General features: G+C 57.1%; 7 protein-coding genes across 7 annotated transcripts; 4 read left to right on the top strand and 3 right to left on the bottom strand.

Annotated features, from left to right (window-relative positions):
* Nucleotides 1-63: 63 nt before the first annotated feature.
* On the top strand, nt 64-1,914 carry LTR77_005122 (uncharacterized protein; the record flags this gene model as incomplete). The annotated part of the gene is made up of 2 exons (XM_064802371.1): nt 64-112; nt 179-1,914. The coding sequence occupies 2 exons, from the start codon at nt 64-66 to the stop codon at nt 1,912-1,914; spliced, it is 1,785 nt and encodes a 594-aa protein (XP_064659732.1).
* A 417-nt stretch (nt 1,915-2,331) lies between these two features.
* Nucleotides 2,332-3,207, top strand: LTR77_005123 (uncharacterized protein; the record flags this gene model as incomplete). Its single annotated transcript, XM_064802372.1, has 1 exon — nt 2,332-3,207. One exon carries the CDS (start codon nt 2,332-2,334, stop codon nt 3,205-3,207), a length of 876 nt encoding a protein of 291 aa, XP_064659733.1.
* Nucleotides 3,208-3,505: 298 nt separating this feature from the next.
* On the bottom strand, nt 3,506-4,921 carry LTR77_005124 (uncharacterized protein; the record flags this gene model as incomplete). Its single annotated transcript, XM_064802373.1, has 1 exon — nt 3,506-4,921. The coding sequence occupies one exon, from the start codon at nt 4,919-4,921 to the stop codon at nt 3,506-3,508; it is 1,416 nt and encodes a 471-aa protein (XP_064659734.1).
* Nucleotides 4,922-5,434: 513 nt separating this feature from the next.
* LTR77_005125 (uncharacterized protein) lies at nt 5,435-7,101 on the bottom strand (the record flags this gene model as incomplete). The annotated part of the gene is made up of 3 exons (XM_064802374.1): nt 5,435-6,244; nt 6,296-6,524; nt 6,584-7,101. 3 exons carry the CDS (start codon nt 7,099-7,101, stop codon nt 5,435-5,437), a joined length of 1,557 nt encoding a protein of 518 aa, XP_064659735.1.
* Nucleotides 7,102-7,461: 360 nt separating this feature from the next.
* On the top strand, nt 7,462-8,088 carry LTR77_005126 (uncharacterized protein; the record flags this gene model as incomplete). The annotated part of the gene is made up of 1 exon (XM_064802375.1): nt 7,462-8,088. One exon carries the CDS (start codon nt 7,462-7,464, stop codon nt 8,086-8,088), a length of 627 nt encoding a protein of 208 aa, XP_064659736.1.
* A 1,964-nt stretch (nt 8,089-10,052) lies between these two features.
* Nucleotides 10,053-13,723, top strand: LTR77_005127 (uncharacterized protein; the record flags this gene model as incomplete). Its single annotated transcript, XM_064802376.1, has 2 exons — nt 10,053-12,836; nt 12,893-13,723. 2 exons carry the CDS (start codon nt 10,053-10,055, stop codon nt 13,721-13,723), a joined length of 3,615 nt encoding a protein of 1,204 aa, XP_064659737.1.
* A 289-nt stretch (nt 13,724-14,012) lies between these two features.
* Nucleotides 14,013-14,579, bottom strand: LTR77_005128 (uncharacterized protein; the record flags this gene model as incomplete). Its single annotated transcript, XM_064802377.1, has 3 exons — nt 14,013-14,270; nt 14,321-14,453; nt 14,506-14,579. The coding sequence occupies 3 exons, from the start codon at nt 14,577-14,579 to the stop codon at nt 14,013-14,015; spliced, it is 465 nt and encodes a 154-aa protein (XP_064659738.1).
* Between the last annotated feature and the right edge of the window lie 57 nt (nt 14,580-14,636).

Genomic DNA, 14,636 nt, shown 5'->3' on the forward strand with positions numbered 1-14,636 from the left:
CGGTTATTCTTATGTAGGTCTTGAGTCAACTTGTCGAGTTGACAGCTCAAATACTCCTACATCATGGTCTCCTTGCTTCGGAACCAGCGGTGGCCGAGGAGTGGTCTAAGAGGTAGGTATATCACACTCGACATAAGTTGAGGCATTCATTCAGGCAATCAGACTAATCCTCATTCAGACGACGTCTCGCTTGCCACAGCACAGCATGATCCAACAACCTTGACTCATACCAGGCCGCCTCTAGGATTCAGGACTCTACATAAGAACGTACCCGGACTGGACTGGACTGGATTGGATAGGACATCTCACACCCCGCTTCTCTTGATGCCAAAGAAGCGCAATCACAACTTCAAGCAGCTCCAGGGCTGCTCCTCTTCAAGCAGACAGACAGCCCCCGCCAGTCATGGCGAGGATGGCAACAAACCCTCCGTCAACGAACGGCTGAGCGAGCTGCGAAAGCTCGAGGGCAAAGATGCTGCTGCGCGGAAACGACTAATGGCCGAATCGGTCAACCAAAGGTCAGTCCCACCGGAAGTGCGAGGGATCCTTGGAGTGCCTGAGAGTGCTCCGCCAAAGCCAAAGGCTGGAGTGAGAGCGCGAGACCGGTTGAGGACTCCAGGTCCTGCGCCGCCGAAGAGCTGGCTGGCGAGCTCTGCTGCTTGGACGCCTACCCTGGCCATGAGAGGCGGGAGGAAGATCGGATCACGAAGTGCTAATGCTCCTGATCGTCACAGGCCGAAGGAGCTGCTGAGATTCGCTCGATTGACCGGACTTGACGAGCGGGCTGCCCACGAGAAGCCGTCAAGCATGATGCATCTCTCATTGAAGGCCATTGCGGAGTCGTTCTCCCTGTTCGAGGAGGAAGACTATCCTGCACTCGTGGAGGTGCCTCTACGCTTGCGGCTGAAGCTGCTGCCCTATATCAGCTGCTATGGTCTTCCGATTACCTCAAGACAATTGCGGGCATTACTACAGGGTGACGACAGTATTCGGAATCTAGATCTAGGTGGCCTGATCGGACACGCAAGTCTGACGGTCAAGAAGCTCGGCCGAATGATCGAAGACGAGCAAGAAAAGAGCTCTCTTGACGTTCAAGACGAAATCCTGGACTCATGGGACACAGAAACACTGCCTGAGAAAAATCTCCAACCGTGCCCCTCATTGGCTCGCTTCTCCAGTCTCACACATCTGTGCTTGTCTCACCCTGGACCTGGAGCTTCGTGGCGAGATCTTCTGGGTTTCATGAAACTTGTGCCGCAGGTGACACATCTATCTTTGGCATACTGGCCGCGACCCACGCTCACCCCAAATCTGGCGACAACCACCGTATCAAGTCGGCATGGTCCTGATGTCACGGCTGGTGGGTCTCATTACTACTCTACCCTGGACCAAGACATGACTGAGCCTGCGACTCTTCTGAAGCAGCTGAGCGCGCGGCTCCTATGCTTGCAGTGGCTTGATCTCGAGGGCTGCCACGATTGGTTTCCTGCTTTGAACAAGCTTGCAATGGACGTTGGCCCACATCCAGAACAACAATCTACCGATCCATTCGCTGGCGATGCATGGTCGGCAGTTGCGCCGGGGCCTCCATCGGTGCTTACGACCAATTGGAAGAATCTGGCTTATGTCAGGTGCTCTCAAGGCTGGCTTCCTGACATGGCTGGAGTCCAGGCAGCACGACCAGACATGGCGGGCTGTATGATCCGAAGTATAGTTCTCGATCTCGTGGACAAACTCCGTGAAACACCGGTCTCATCGCCCGCCCCTGATACATTGGAGGTTGGGAAGAAAAGAGCTGGGCTCTGGCTGGAGACTGAATTCAAAATCATGCGTACTTGCTCAGCGATCAACTTTTTGCGTCGCCAGAAGGGTTGCACAACTATCGAGATGGATTGCGGCTGGATCAAGAGATGATATGCGAGACAGGGTGAAAATGGCCTTCCCTTTCCCATACTAAACCATGTCGACATATGATCGAAAGTTTGGTCCCGTCTTCCAGAATATCACCATCATGCTGAAGCAGAATTTGTTCGGCTAGTCTCAAGACTGTGTACTCTGGTCAATCTCTCCTCCAATGTGGCTTGAGACCGTTCTCTCAACACGGGGCTCACGATAAACTCCATATCAGAATCGAGCATAGTAGAGACACACCTCAATACTTCCAAGACACGCCTCTATGTGCTCGACGTATCGGATATAACCACAGCGGACATCCTCGCCACCATAAGCCTTTCCTCAGATCAACAGAACAATTCGCTCCATACGACATACAAATCTTGGAACCATATAACACACTTCAATTCCCAGCAACACTCGCAACCAAAAACCATCATGAAGATCACAAAAATCCTCCGGAACATCTCCATCAAACTCGGCCTCTCCTCTGTAACACGCGAACCAATAATCTCCGAACCGACCGACTTCTTCCACGCCGCCCACGCTTCTTCCGACTTCCCGAAGTGCCCAAACAGATCCCCATTCTTCCCTTCCACGCCAACACTGCGTCCACACCGCAAGCTCTCCAAACAAGCCACCCACACCATCGACCTCCCGTGCGTCTCCCTAGCCACACCAGAACACACCCTCTCCGGCCTCGTCGTCGCTAATCCCGACCCAAGCCTTTCCCATACCGCAAACCCCGACCCAGGCCTCCCTACCATCGCCGAAGAAGACCTCCACGCCGAACTCAACGACCTCCGCCACTTCCACCGCACCCACGCCCCGACCCTCGCCACCCTGCACCGCGACCTCGAATGCCAACAAAAGATCACGGCCGTGCTGCAACAAAGCAACTGTTACGGACCGGGAAAACTGAAGCAGCTCATCTCCTCTTTAACGACCCAACTCCACGACCAGTCCACCGAGCTCGAAGACTTCAAATCCAAACACACCACCCTCGCCACCACCGCAGACCTCAAAGACGAAATCCTCCGAACTCGCTCGGTGCTCGAGCACGCGGTGGAGGATGTGCGGCAGACGCGCGAGGCGCTGGAACTCGCTGTTGAGGAGGTGGAGCAGAAGGCGCGGGAGTGGAGGGGCAGGATGGAGGAGGTGGGAAGGCTTGGGAGGGAGGTCGAGAGGAGGGAGAGGGGGTTAGGGTGTTGGTGGGGGAGGGATAGTTTTAGTCTTCTTGGTGCTGGGGATGGAGGGGAGGGGAGGGATAGTTTTGCTTTGGGGGAGGGGGTTGAGGGGAGGGAGCTTATCTGAGGAGCTGCCAGGGATGGGGTTGTGGTCGTAGTGGGTATATCCGGGACGAATCTGTATTGTATGGGACCATGGGTTGCCAGGAAGGGGGGGGAGGCTTTGTATGATATGCCGTTATGTGTTACGATAGTCGCCGCTGCGGCGATGAGTGATAGACGTAGAAGAGAGGAACTGTTCTGGGTATACATGGTTGTACATTACGCTACACGACACTTATCAACCGCGGCCGTCAAGATATCAGCACATTGCTCATCCAGAACGCCTCGCACCCCATCAGACCCCATCCTATCCTTCCACACACTCACTCCTTCCCACTAGCCGAATCAACCGCCCCCTTCACCCCCTCACCCATCTTCCTCGCCCCCTCACTCACTGCCTCCCCCGCCTGCACGACCTTCTCCTGCGCATCCGCAGCGACTCTCCCCGCCTCCCCCTGCGCTTTCTCCAATCCCTCCGGCCACCGGCGTGTAGCTTTCAATAAGAGATAATAGGACTGGATGACACCGACGTGCACATTCTCCTTCATCATCATCGTCAACCCATGCTGCAGGAACCCCTTCAACACCTCCCCCTCCAAACCAGAATAGAGACCCGACAGGCCTTCGATGCGGTAGATTTTGCGCAGCGAGACATATATCGCGTACTGCGCGGAGAGCATCGAGAAAAGGCGCTGCAGCAAACTCTTCGCCTTCCTCCGTCTCGGCGTCGCGTTGAGCGTCGAAGACTTCTCCAGCATCTCCGGCGGCCCTCCCGTCTCCGCCCCCTCAGCCTCTTCTTCAGCGCCGAGCGAGGCTTTCGGCGTGACGGCTTGGGCGCGGGATTTCGCCAGCATAGCCGGGTACGTTATCGTGGTGGCGATGGCTTTGGACAACGCGGCGACGAGGAAGATTGTGCGTCCGCTTGGATTCTCCCGCTGGGCGCGGGGGAGGAGACGTTTCATCAGCTTGTCGACGGCGAAGGTGATGGCCGGGTTGAGGGTCAGGATGACGGATTCGCTATACCCGCGCCAGAAGCCTGCGAGGCCGCGCTCGGAGCGGATTTGGAGGGCGATGTCTTTCATGGATAGCTTGTCGCTTTCGCCGGGGGTGGTAGAGGATGTCGGGTCCCGCGCCGCGACGAGTGCAGCGGTCTGTTGGCGTGTAACAATGTTCTGGATGGGCGTGGTGAAGAATTTCGCAAACGCGCCCGCGGCGACGCCTACGCCCAACTCTTTGGACACCGAGAGCGAGGCGCCATGGCCTTTCTGCTTCTCGTACTGGCGGAGGAAGGTGTACGATAAGAAGAACAAGAACGAATCTGCAATACCCTTCCCCAGATCCGGCGTCAAACCCGTATACAGAGCCTTCAGTCCGCCCTCAGTCTTGTAAATCTTCTGCACAGCGTCGAGGAGCGAGGCATACTCCGTCTCCGCATCCCGCGCCGCGCTCTCCGCCTCCCCTTTCCCTCGCAACTGTTTCTGCACTTGTAGTCGCGTGATGCATAGCTCGATTGGGTACACGAATGCCTTTGCGCCGGCCGTCGCCAAAGCGCCTGCTAATGCATGCCCGAGAGCTGGGAGGGCGGGTCCGACGCCGCCTGACGCGCGGCCGGACTCTTCTTGGATGATGTGGTAGTATTCAAAGGCGTCCTGGGGTCCGTACTCAGCGGTGTGGAAACGGTGGAGGGAAAGGAAGAAGCGTACGAGTTGGTTGTTGGCGGTGGCGATGTCGTTCGCCATTATTGCGCCGACTCTCTTTGCGAGATCGAGTGCTCTGCGCGGGCAAGTGGTGGTTTTAGTGTGCTTCCGTCTGGTCTCTGGCAGCGCGTAGCTCACCTATATCGTCCCGTCTTCCTTCCAAGCGTTCGTTGGTCGAGAGCTCTCACAGCTCAGCTTGCAGGCCGTGAGGGGATCATGTAGGTGGTGAGGAGAAGCTGGATTTACACAAGCACAGTGCTACTACAATGGGATGTACAGACGGTACGGACAGGCATGTCGACTGGCCTGCCGTCCGATGCGATGACGATCGACGACGGGGGTGGGTAACTAGCTCTCTCCACACATTCTGGGGTTGGATGGCGTTGGAGTTCGGAGGTCGCGCCTCATCCGTTCTCCCGCGAGATGAAGCCAGCGTCCGGCAAAACAACCCAGGGCGAGCGGCGAGTCAATGGAGCATCCACGAAGGCAGTGCTGCGGGAAACCTAGTAATAATATACTATGATGTACAGTCTATCTACCTCTCCACCAAGCCCATCAGTGAGCCACGATGAAGAAAGTATTCAGTACCAAACAAACAACCATAACCGTCAACCCATAAAAGGCCAATGCCAGACTCAGCCGTCGCAGCATGTCCCCCCTCCACCTTCGCCCTCTGACCTTCTGAGCCCAGCTCTCGCGCCATGAACCTCCAGCGCCACGCGAAGAAACAGACGCATCGTCGGACTCGGAGCCAGAAGTGTGTTCGTCGTTGTCGTCTTCGTCTTTGAGTAGTCGCTGGTGATGTGGCGAGTCCGGGCTGCTGATCTTGTAGTAGAACAGTCCTGGAAGGATGAAAGAGATCGAGGTTGACCCGGTCGAGCCAACGTATGCCAGAACTTTCTCCAGGCTGCTGACTGTCATTGCCACGATGTAGGAGAGGATGATGATGACCGTCGTGATGATGGCGAATCGCAGGTCGCTCATATCCTCCGTCTTCGGTCTGATAGGGACTTTGCGCCCCAGCAGGCTGCTTCTGCTCGGACTGCCCGAGGCTGGTGTGAGTTCCTGGTTGGATTTGCTAGCTGGTCGCCATTTGGAAACTGCGTCGACCGAGGCTCGGCAAGGGTGGACTTGGAGCGGGTAAGAAAACATGACCATGATGACGATGGCTGCGCGGCCAATGGTGGAGAAGATGGAGGGCCGATATTGGCCGACAATATTGCCTATGACAGCGTCGCCGAACGAGAGGTAGCCTGTGACAGCTACGAGAACGTAGATTGAGGAGGAGATGCCGTTCGAGGCGAAGACGACGGATGTTGTCCGGAAGGGGCTGTTATCCTTGATTTCGTTGAGGATGGAGAACATCTGCACTCTTCATTAGCTTGTCATCAAACAATGGAGATGTCGCGAACTCACGTTCTGATGACATGTGTATGCGAACACAATGACGGGAAAGCTTCCCAGTGTTGGCACTATACCCTGCCACTTAAGCCAGTGGATCTCCCCTCTGTCGGCCAAAGTGTCACCAGATCCAAAATGGTAGACCACCAGAACGACCAAGTACGCTATTGAGACCAGCGCGATAATTGAGGTGTACTTCAAGCTGTCCAACCGGCGCAAGAACGAAAGGGGTATCACAATCAGCCTGCTCCTCGTCAGCTCGACATGATCCTCTCAACGGCCAACTTTTGATATCTCACTCACATGAACGCAGTAATCCAAAACCGCCTATCCAACAAAAACTCATTCCCACCCCCATCCCTCGCAAACCCCAACACCACCCCGGGCATCAGATCCCCAATAATAATCAAATAACTCACCCCCACCCCAAAACACTTGATCGCAATTGCGGCATCAAAAAGCACCGCAGCATTCGGATACGTAATCTGGCTCAGCGCGAAGAAACTCGCGCTCCCACGGTCCAAGTACCTCGCGCATCGCGTCTGCAAGTACAGTCCAAACCCGCTCGTCAGCCCGGACCACAGGATCACCAGCACGCCGAGGGTTATACCCATGTTGCTCATAGCGTGCGGCATGGCGAGCACGCCGGCGCCGACGATGGTGTTGACGAGGTTGATCACGCTGCTGGACCAGGAGGCGTTGCCGCCGGTGCCCGATTGTTTGGGGTTGCCGGTGCGGCGATGGCGGGGATTGGAGGCGCGGGAGGTGGGGCGGGAGGTTTCTTCGTCTGTGACGGCGTGGAGGGCGGCGTAGGAGGCCATGGTGGGTGGGTGGGTGGTAGGGAGGGTGTGGGAGGTGATGGTTGGATTGGTGGTGTCGCTCTAGGCCGCCGTCATGAGTGTATGCTCTCGAGAAGGCCGCAGTCCGCGATCCTGTGAGAGTTGAAGTATGCACAAGTCCGCCCAGGTAGTGTTGCTGTTGTAGTAGTGGTATGCAGTCTGAAGCACTCGTAGTCGAGATAAGACGAACATTAGGTGACAGATGTGCCAAGCAATGATGAAACGCCCGTTGGTTCCGCTGGCCGAAGCCGCGCCGCCGGAAGCTTAAACCGAGAGCCTCATCCCAAGAATAAACATCGAGATATCTCACAATGAGGCCTGGAAAATAAGAGAAATGCAACGATGACGACCAGCAAAGCCGTGTCAGCCGACACACTGTCACTGCTGGAAACGCGCCTCCAACGACTGGACTACCTCCTCAACGGCGACACTGGACCATCAGAGGAAACAACAACATCTCGACAACACCATGGATCGGCCGCAGCACGTCTACGTGTATTAGAACGCTCCCTGCAATCCCTTGCAACCAAATCACCAACCGTCAACGAAATACTCTTCCTCCAAAAGCACCACCCAGACCTCTTCACCACCTCCTCCCCCTCAACCATCCCCTCAACCCTCCCAACAACCTCCCTAGCAAGCCTCGTCCTCGCCCACGAAAACCTCTACCGCACCACCTCAACCCACCTAACCCACCTCCAAGACCTCACCATCCCGGACCCGGCCCCAACATCCAAACTCATCGACCTCCGCCCCCGGATCGACGCGGCGCGGACCAAGCAGCTGGAGCAGGCGAAGGAGGTCGCGGAGCTAAGGGCCCGCAGTGCGCGGGCGGTGGAGGCGTGGTATGAGGGTGGGGTGTTGGGGATGGATGAGCAGTGGGCGGAGTGGGAGGAGAGGTTGCGGGAGGCGGAGATTCTTGTGCGGAGGAGGGAGGCGGGGAGGAGGAGGGAGGAGGGGGTGGTTTGAGGCGCACTCTGCAACTGAAAGTGCCCCGACTGATTTCCCAACCTGGCTCTGGGTGGTCTGAGTGGTAGTTGCAGCATCTTGCGTTTGCCGTGGCTGCCTGGTCAGCCCTGACCGTCACCTACGAACGTGCAGCGAGGAGTACCTGCCCCGAGGACTGCATGCGGCCGGGTTCCAATGTTGGGCTCGTAACTGCGGATGCATTGAGAACACCTTGCCAACATTGAGCTACAAACCACGGCAGAAATCGCAGGCAGCGGAGTTTCCGATTGCCACAGGCACGATATTTCTATGTGGCACGAAGCTATGGCGACCCTGAGAACGAGGGACCAACCAGTCGGACAAGACAAGCTGAGATGGCTATGCTGGCTCTTCTAGCCGAGCGGTATATATCTGCTTAGAAGCTTGAGCAAAGACGGGTGGCCTACCGACCTACAAATGACCTTCAGCCAATACATTCAGCTATATGATCATCTGCAACCGCTCCTCTTCTTTGCGAGTCGCCTGTTACACACTGGCACCGCCCACGCCACTCTCTTGTATACACGCACGACCGGATCGCTTGTATCTCTATCCTCTTCGCCTGCTGAACGCTGTGTCCCGCGCACATCAGATCGAGCATCCTGACAATTGACTTCAGCGATTATTCCGTCCTTGCACAAAGCTGGGGCCGATCGAAACTATAGCCATGGTGGTATGATATGCTCTCAAGATTTAGTACCCTAGGTACGTAGGTACATGTACACGAAGAGGGGCTGCGAGCTGCCAGCAACCCTCGAAATCCCGATAACCTGGCTGCTGTCGTTCCCAAGGTTCGGGCAGCGTCAACCTTCATAGAACCACCAAATTATGCAGCATGGTGGTAATCAACATCCGCTCCCGTTCCTGTTCTGCGGTGTCGCAAGGCAACGTCGTCCGCGATGTCGTCCTGCTCAACATTGTTGTGCTGTCTGCCAAAGGCGCAGCTCAGTACTGTGTATATTCAGCAGGTACATGTGTTACACTCATGTCGTAGGCTGACGTCGATGAGATGGTGATGCCAGGCCGGTCACATGTTCACCACGAGCCGGAGGATGAGAGGCAAACCAATGGCAGCGCTGCGAAAATATCATGATGATGTCTCAGGAGTGCTGAAACAAGGATGCATGTTTGAGAACGGTCGGCGCACGTGAGAAGGAAGCCGACGTCACCTTGCAGAAGTGTTCGTCGGTCCAACTCGAGGCCGGGCAAGGGAGGGAGAGTTGAAGAACGAGTGGGAAGGCCTTATTGATTTGCAAACCAATCCACTTCTGAACGGTCTTCTTTCACCGGCACACGCTTCTCTTCCAGAGCTGCTGATGCCCACTTGCTCGCTCGCCTGCACGTTTTCTTAGCATGCAGCTGCATTAGCACTGACAGCCGCACAACGCCCGTCTAGCCAAACGCAAAACCGGTTCGTTGCGATTGGTCCCGCCAGACCTCATTTCGTTATCTTCAACACCGACACCTTTGAGACATACTGCGACGACGACGACGAGAAGGAGAAGGACAGCACGCTCTCAGTGGGACGCCCTGCAGCGGTGTTGATCAGCTGGAGACCTCATCACTTTAGCTGCAGTCCAAGAGTCACCGGCTGGCCGGCCTCGCAACCTTCTCCGACCGAGCACTTCACCGGTCACGACATACCACGCCTTACGGGTTCTGAAGAGACTGCCGAGCGGGGCAGACACGAAAAGACACTTGGGCTTCTGTTTCGAACAAGCGGGCAAATGCATACGAGGGAGTCCTAGCAGGTCAGGCATCAAGAGCGGCGCTAGGTAAGCGATAGCATCTTTGCAAGACCAGACATCCATGCCATACCCACGGCGAAGGAGCGATATGGCCAGCGAGTCTGCCCACGGGCGCTTGTTGTCTATCCGCTCTTGCTGTCCATCTGGATTGCAGATCCTCTTCATCAGCACTTCCATCCTCTCTTCGTGGGATCCATCATGGCTGCCCCGCCGCCGCAGCTTGGCTTGTACAGGAAGGCTGACAACGACTCTCTTAAGCAGAAAGAACCACGGCTCACTGCCCTCTCTATCCTCATACCCAGATTGGCCGACATGTCTTATAACCGCCAGCTTTCGCCCGGAGGCCGACGCATCGCCAATCCAGCACGAACCTCCGACAGCCTTGCTGATCCTCACCGCTACGAGAGGTATGGCTCCCATACTTCGCCGAGGAGCAGCACCGGCGGCGGCGTCATTCCGATCTCTACACAGACGTTCGTCAACTACCCACCTGCCTCTTCCAACAGCACTTCCGCATCTCGTCCTGAGCCACGAGTAGATCCCTACTCTGGCAGACCGGTGGAAAGCCGACCTGTGGACAGCTACACTGGCAGACCTCGCAGGTCATCTTTGATCGACACTCATCGTGGCTCCGTCAGCAACACCACGTTGCCAAACCGTAGCAGCAACAGGCCGACGGTTGTTCAGAACGACTATGCCCGTCCAGCAAGCCCGCAGAAGAGCAGCAATCGCGGGAACGAGTACTATGTGCAGACTGGAACCTCAAAGGAGCCGAAGAGGGCCGAGCACAAGAAGCTGTACAGCGTCGACAATGGGACGGCGAGCCTTGTTGCAGACGTCGACCTGCCATCCGGCAGTGGTCGACACCACCGACGCAGAGATAGTGATACTGGTGAACGTCCGCCTTACAAAGGTCTCTCATCCGACCGCGACAACGACAGAGGGCGAAGAGCCTACCACCTCAACGGTCCGTCGAAGCCCAAGGAGAAGAGCATTGAGGATGACGATGCATATTCGTATACGGATCCTGCTGGCATGTTCCGCGATACTGAGCCAAGGTGGCGCGAACGAGAGACTCGACCACGCAGAGGCAGCGTTGATCGCGGTGGTGCCAGTCGTGAGCGGCCAGTAAGCATGCTCGATCCTAGCATGGACCCACGTCGTTCGAATAAAGAGATCGGGCCACCGCCGAGCACAAGAGGATGGGCCAAGCTGAATGACGGCATTGGGCGGACGACGAGTTTGAGAGAACGGTCGAGAGATGTGCCTCGTTCGCCGAACCGCGCGAGAGTACCTCAGTCACCGACCAGAGCACGTCCGCCACAATCACCTTCTCGTGGACGATACCCAGACGCTCCTGCCTACCCCGACTCCAAGGATCCCTACTATGTTGCGCCACGTACGACCTCGGAGGACCGACGGAACAACACGCATTCGGAGCGCTACGATCAGTACGAGTATGAAGACCGTCCTCGTCGCCACGAACGCCGCAACAGCGTGACCCGACCAGACCACAGCGTTGAGCGCCGGGGCTTTGGCATTAGAGGCGACAGCAAGGATCGACATGGACGCGGCAGCGATGAAAGCTTTGAGCGTCAGCAGAAATATCGCGACTCCGGTTATGAGCCGCATCGCAGGGACACCGCGCCGGCTACCAACTACCATGAAGAGCAACGAGTCGAGTATGAGAAGCAGGACCGCCCGAGAGCGGAACGACCACGGGTCGACGAACGCGATAGGCAACCAGAGCGCGAGGTCCGGGATGACTACAGAAGGCGTGACGATGACCGAGCATACAATCGCGACCACGATCGTGATCGAGACTCACGCCGGGAACGAGAAAGAGAGTACGACCTCGACCGCGAGCGTGAGCGGGAGAGGGAGCGCATGATGCAGCGCCCGGCTGAGCACGAACGGCACCATCACCGCCATGAGTCTGACCGCGGGTATGCTAGTAAGGATAGCACTTCGCGGTCGACTGCGGAGAGCGCGGCGCCAGGCCTCTCGACGGCTGCTGCTGGTGGTCTGGCGGGTGCTGCTGCCATGTATGGGGCGAACAAAGTTCTTAACAGGAATGACGATCGGGACCGCGACCGCGAGAGAGATCGTGATCGGGAGCGTGACCGAGAGCCAGATAGGCGTACGGAGAGACCAACCGAAAGGCCAACCGAAAGGCCAGTGGAGAGGCCAGCAGAAAGGCCACGTGAGCCAGACCGGGAGAGATTGTCTCCTCGTCCGGCTGCACCACGCCAGCAAGATACGCACAGCGATGAAGGTGTTCGTTATCCGGAGGAGCGTGAACGACCGCGTGCGCCTGCGCCTGAACCTGACCGAGCGGACCGAGGACTTGGCTTCGCTTTCGAAGGTGGTGCTCCTGAGCCTCCAAGGTCCGCACCGCCGATGAGAGACACCTTCCTTCCACGCGACCGACCCGACGAGCGTGAGGTGGAACGGCCGCATGAAGATAAGGTGCCCAGCCAGATGCCACCTGCGGGTGCTATGGACCCAGAGGAAGACTATCGTCGCCGCATGGAGCAAGTGCAGCGTGAGCTTGGCCGTGCTCCTGAGCCTCGAAACCCTGAGTACGACTCCGATCGTGAGCGCCGACGACGTGAACGAGAGCAGCGCCAACGCGACCGCTTCCCCAACGGCGATCCTTCCGTGGTCAGCACAGCTCCTTCATACGACGCCGCACCGTCTTCACGCATGCCTGGAGGTTACGACGACAGTGTGGATGGCTCCGTGTCGACAGCTCGGCCTGGGCTCGCTCGTAAGCCGAGTATTCTGGACCGGCCGATGACCGACGAGCCAGCGCAGATCATTGACAACTCGATGAGCGAAAGGAAAGAGAATCGTGTCAGGATCGTCGACCCGCCGACGGAAGAGGAGGAGCGCAAGCCACGAGGGATCTTGAAGAGGCCAACTGAGAAGTTCCCGGAGCATCCTAATACCATGCGAGAGGGTGTTGCGCCGTTGAAGGACGTATGTGACACATGATCTCTACCTCGTAATGAGGTCCAGAGCTAATATATTCACAGGCAACCAAGTCCGGCATCCCGCCCGGCGCCCGCTGGACCAAGATCGACCGCAAGCTCGTCAACCCCGAAGCTCTCGAAGAGGCTCAAGAACGTTTCGAAGAACGGCTCGACTGCGTCATCGTACTGCGCGTGCTCACGAAGGAAGAGATTCAGAAGCTTGCAGATCGCACAAAGGAGCTCAGAGGTACTTATCACCGCTCTCATTACACTGTCCCTCCAAACCACGGCAACAACTTGTATGATTCGGATACAACATCCGAAACTTCATCATCCGAGCATGGCAGTCTGCAAGGCTGCCTGCGCTCTGAGCGCCCTTGCGTCATACGCGCCAAAACTGCTCCGTCGACTCCAACAGTCGACCAAATACCCCCAGCACACCTTCAGCGCCCTGCCGCGAGAAGGCGTGCTTATACCACTCCCAACTTCTCCACCCCATCAAACCTCCTTTCACTTTTGAAACACACGCTAACCCGCCTCTCTTCCCGCCCAATAGACGAACGCTACGAAGAAGAGCGCGAAGAGCGCAAAGCCGCGCGCCGCCACGAGCGCGCCCGCGACCGCCAAAACCGCGACGAGTACGTCGCCGACGACAGCGAGAACGAGTTCAAGCCGAAGGCGCCTTTGCGGCTGGAGGCGCCGAGTAGTACGGCGGGCGCGAGTACTCTGACGGGCACGTCAGGGACGGGGGTGGGGGCGGGGGATACGGCGGATTTTGTGCGGGATGCGAGGGATAGGAGAAGGGGAGAGGGTGAGAGGGAGAGGGAGTATATGAGTGGGGGCTTGGGGGGTAGGGGTGAGAGGGGGGAGAGGAGCGAGAGGAGTGAGTACTGAGGAGTGGAAAGGGGATTGTTCTGGTGGATGGAGATGATAGCAATTGAGATGGTGTTGCGCAATAGCGGGAGTTTGTGTTGCATAGGGAGCGCGAGCGAGCGCTGCATGAGCACATGTCGTTGGTTTGCTTTGGGTTTCTTGCAATATATCCGGGCTCTTATACAGATGCAACCATGCCTTTCTCCAGTCGTTTTTGAGTCTGTGCCAAGGCCTGATCGGGCTTAATCGTTTTCGGCTGCCCTGACTTCACTCCCCGTCCCGACCGACTTGACTCTGCACATCTCACTAGCTACACGTCGACACTAACCTTGACATCATCTTTCCCTGTGCCCGCACGCTCAATCTGCTCGACATGGCCATCCTTCTCCGGCCGGACCTGCTCAGTCTCCTCGCCGAAGAGCTCCGCGATCTTCTCTAATGGCAGGCCTTTGGTCTCGGGAACCTGGAACCAGGCCCAGAATAGAGCTGCTGCTGAGACGCTGATGAAGAGGAGATAGTAGCGCCAGCCGATGGCTCGGATGGCAACTGGGCTTATTTGGAGCAGGATCTGAAGACTTTCAGCTGGAAACTTTCATCAAGTCTGGTTGGGTGATCTACCAGGTCAGTCAGATCTAATGAGGCGATACCCAAGGCCATGCCCTTCGCTCTTAGATGGGTGGGGAAAAGCTCTGGCAGGTAGACGACTAGAGCGTTGTCGAGCGTGGCGGAGAAGATCCAGATGTATGCATAGCTGGAGTCTGCTGTCAGCTGACCGAGAAACGGTGCGGGAGTCTAGGACTTACAGCATCGCCACCGCAGTGCCCATGGCCGCCATGTTGGGGCTCGCCGGAACTGGAGTCGCGAAGAGAGCGATCATGATTGCTAGAATGATCAGGCAGAGACAACACGCTGCGAAGCCGAAGAGGATGAGAGG

Source organism: Saxophila tyrrhenica, assembly GCF_035928015.1.
Source record: "Saxophila tyrrhenica strain CCFEE 5935 chromosome Unknown scaffold_7, whole genome shotgun sequence".
Lineage (NCBI taxonomy): Eukaryota > Fungi > Ascomycota > Dothideomycetes > Mycosphaerellales > Extremaceae > Saxophila > Saxophila tyrrhenica.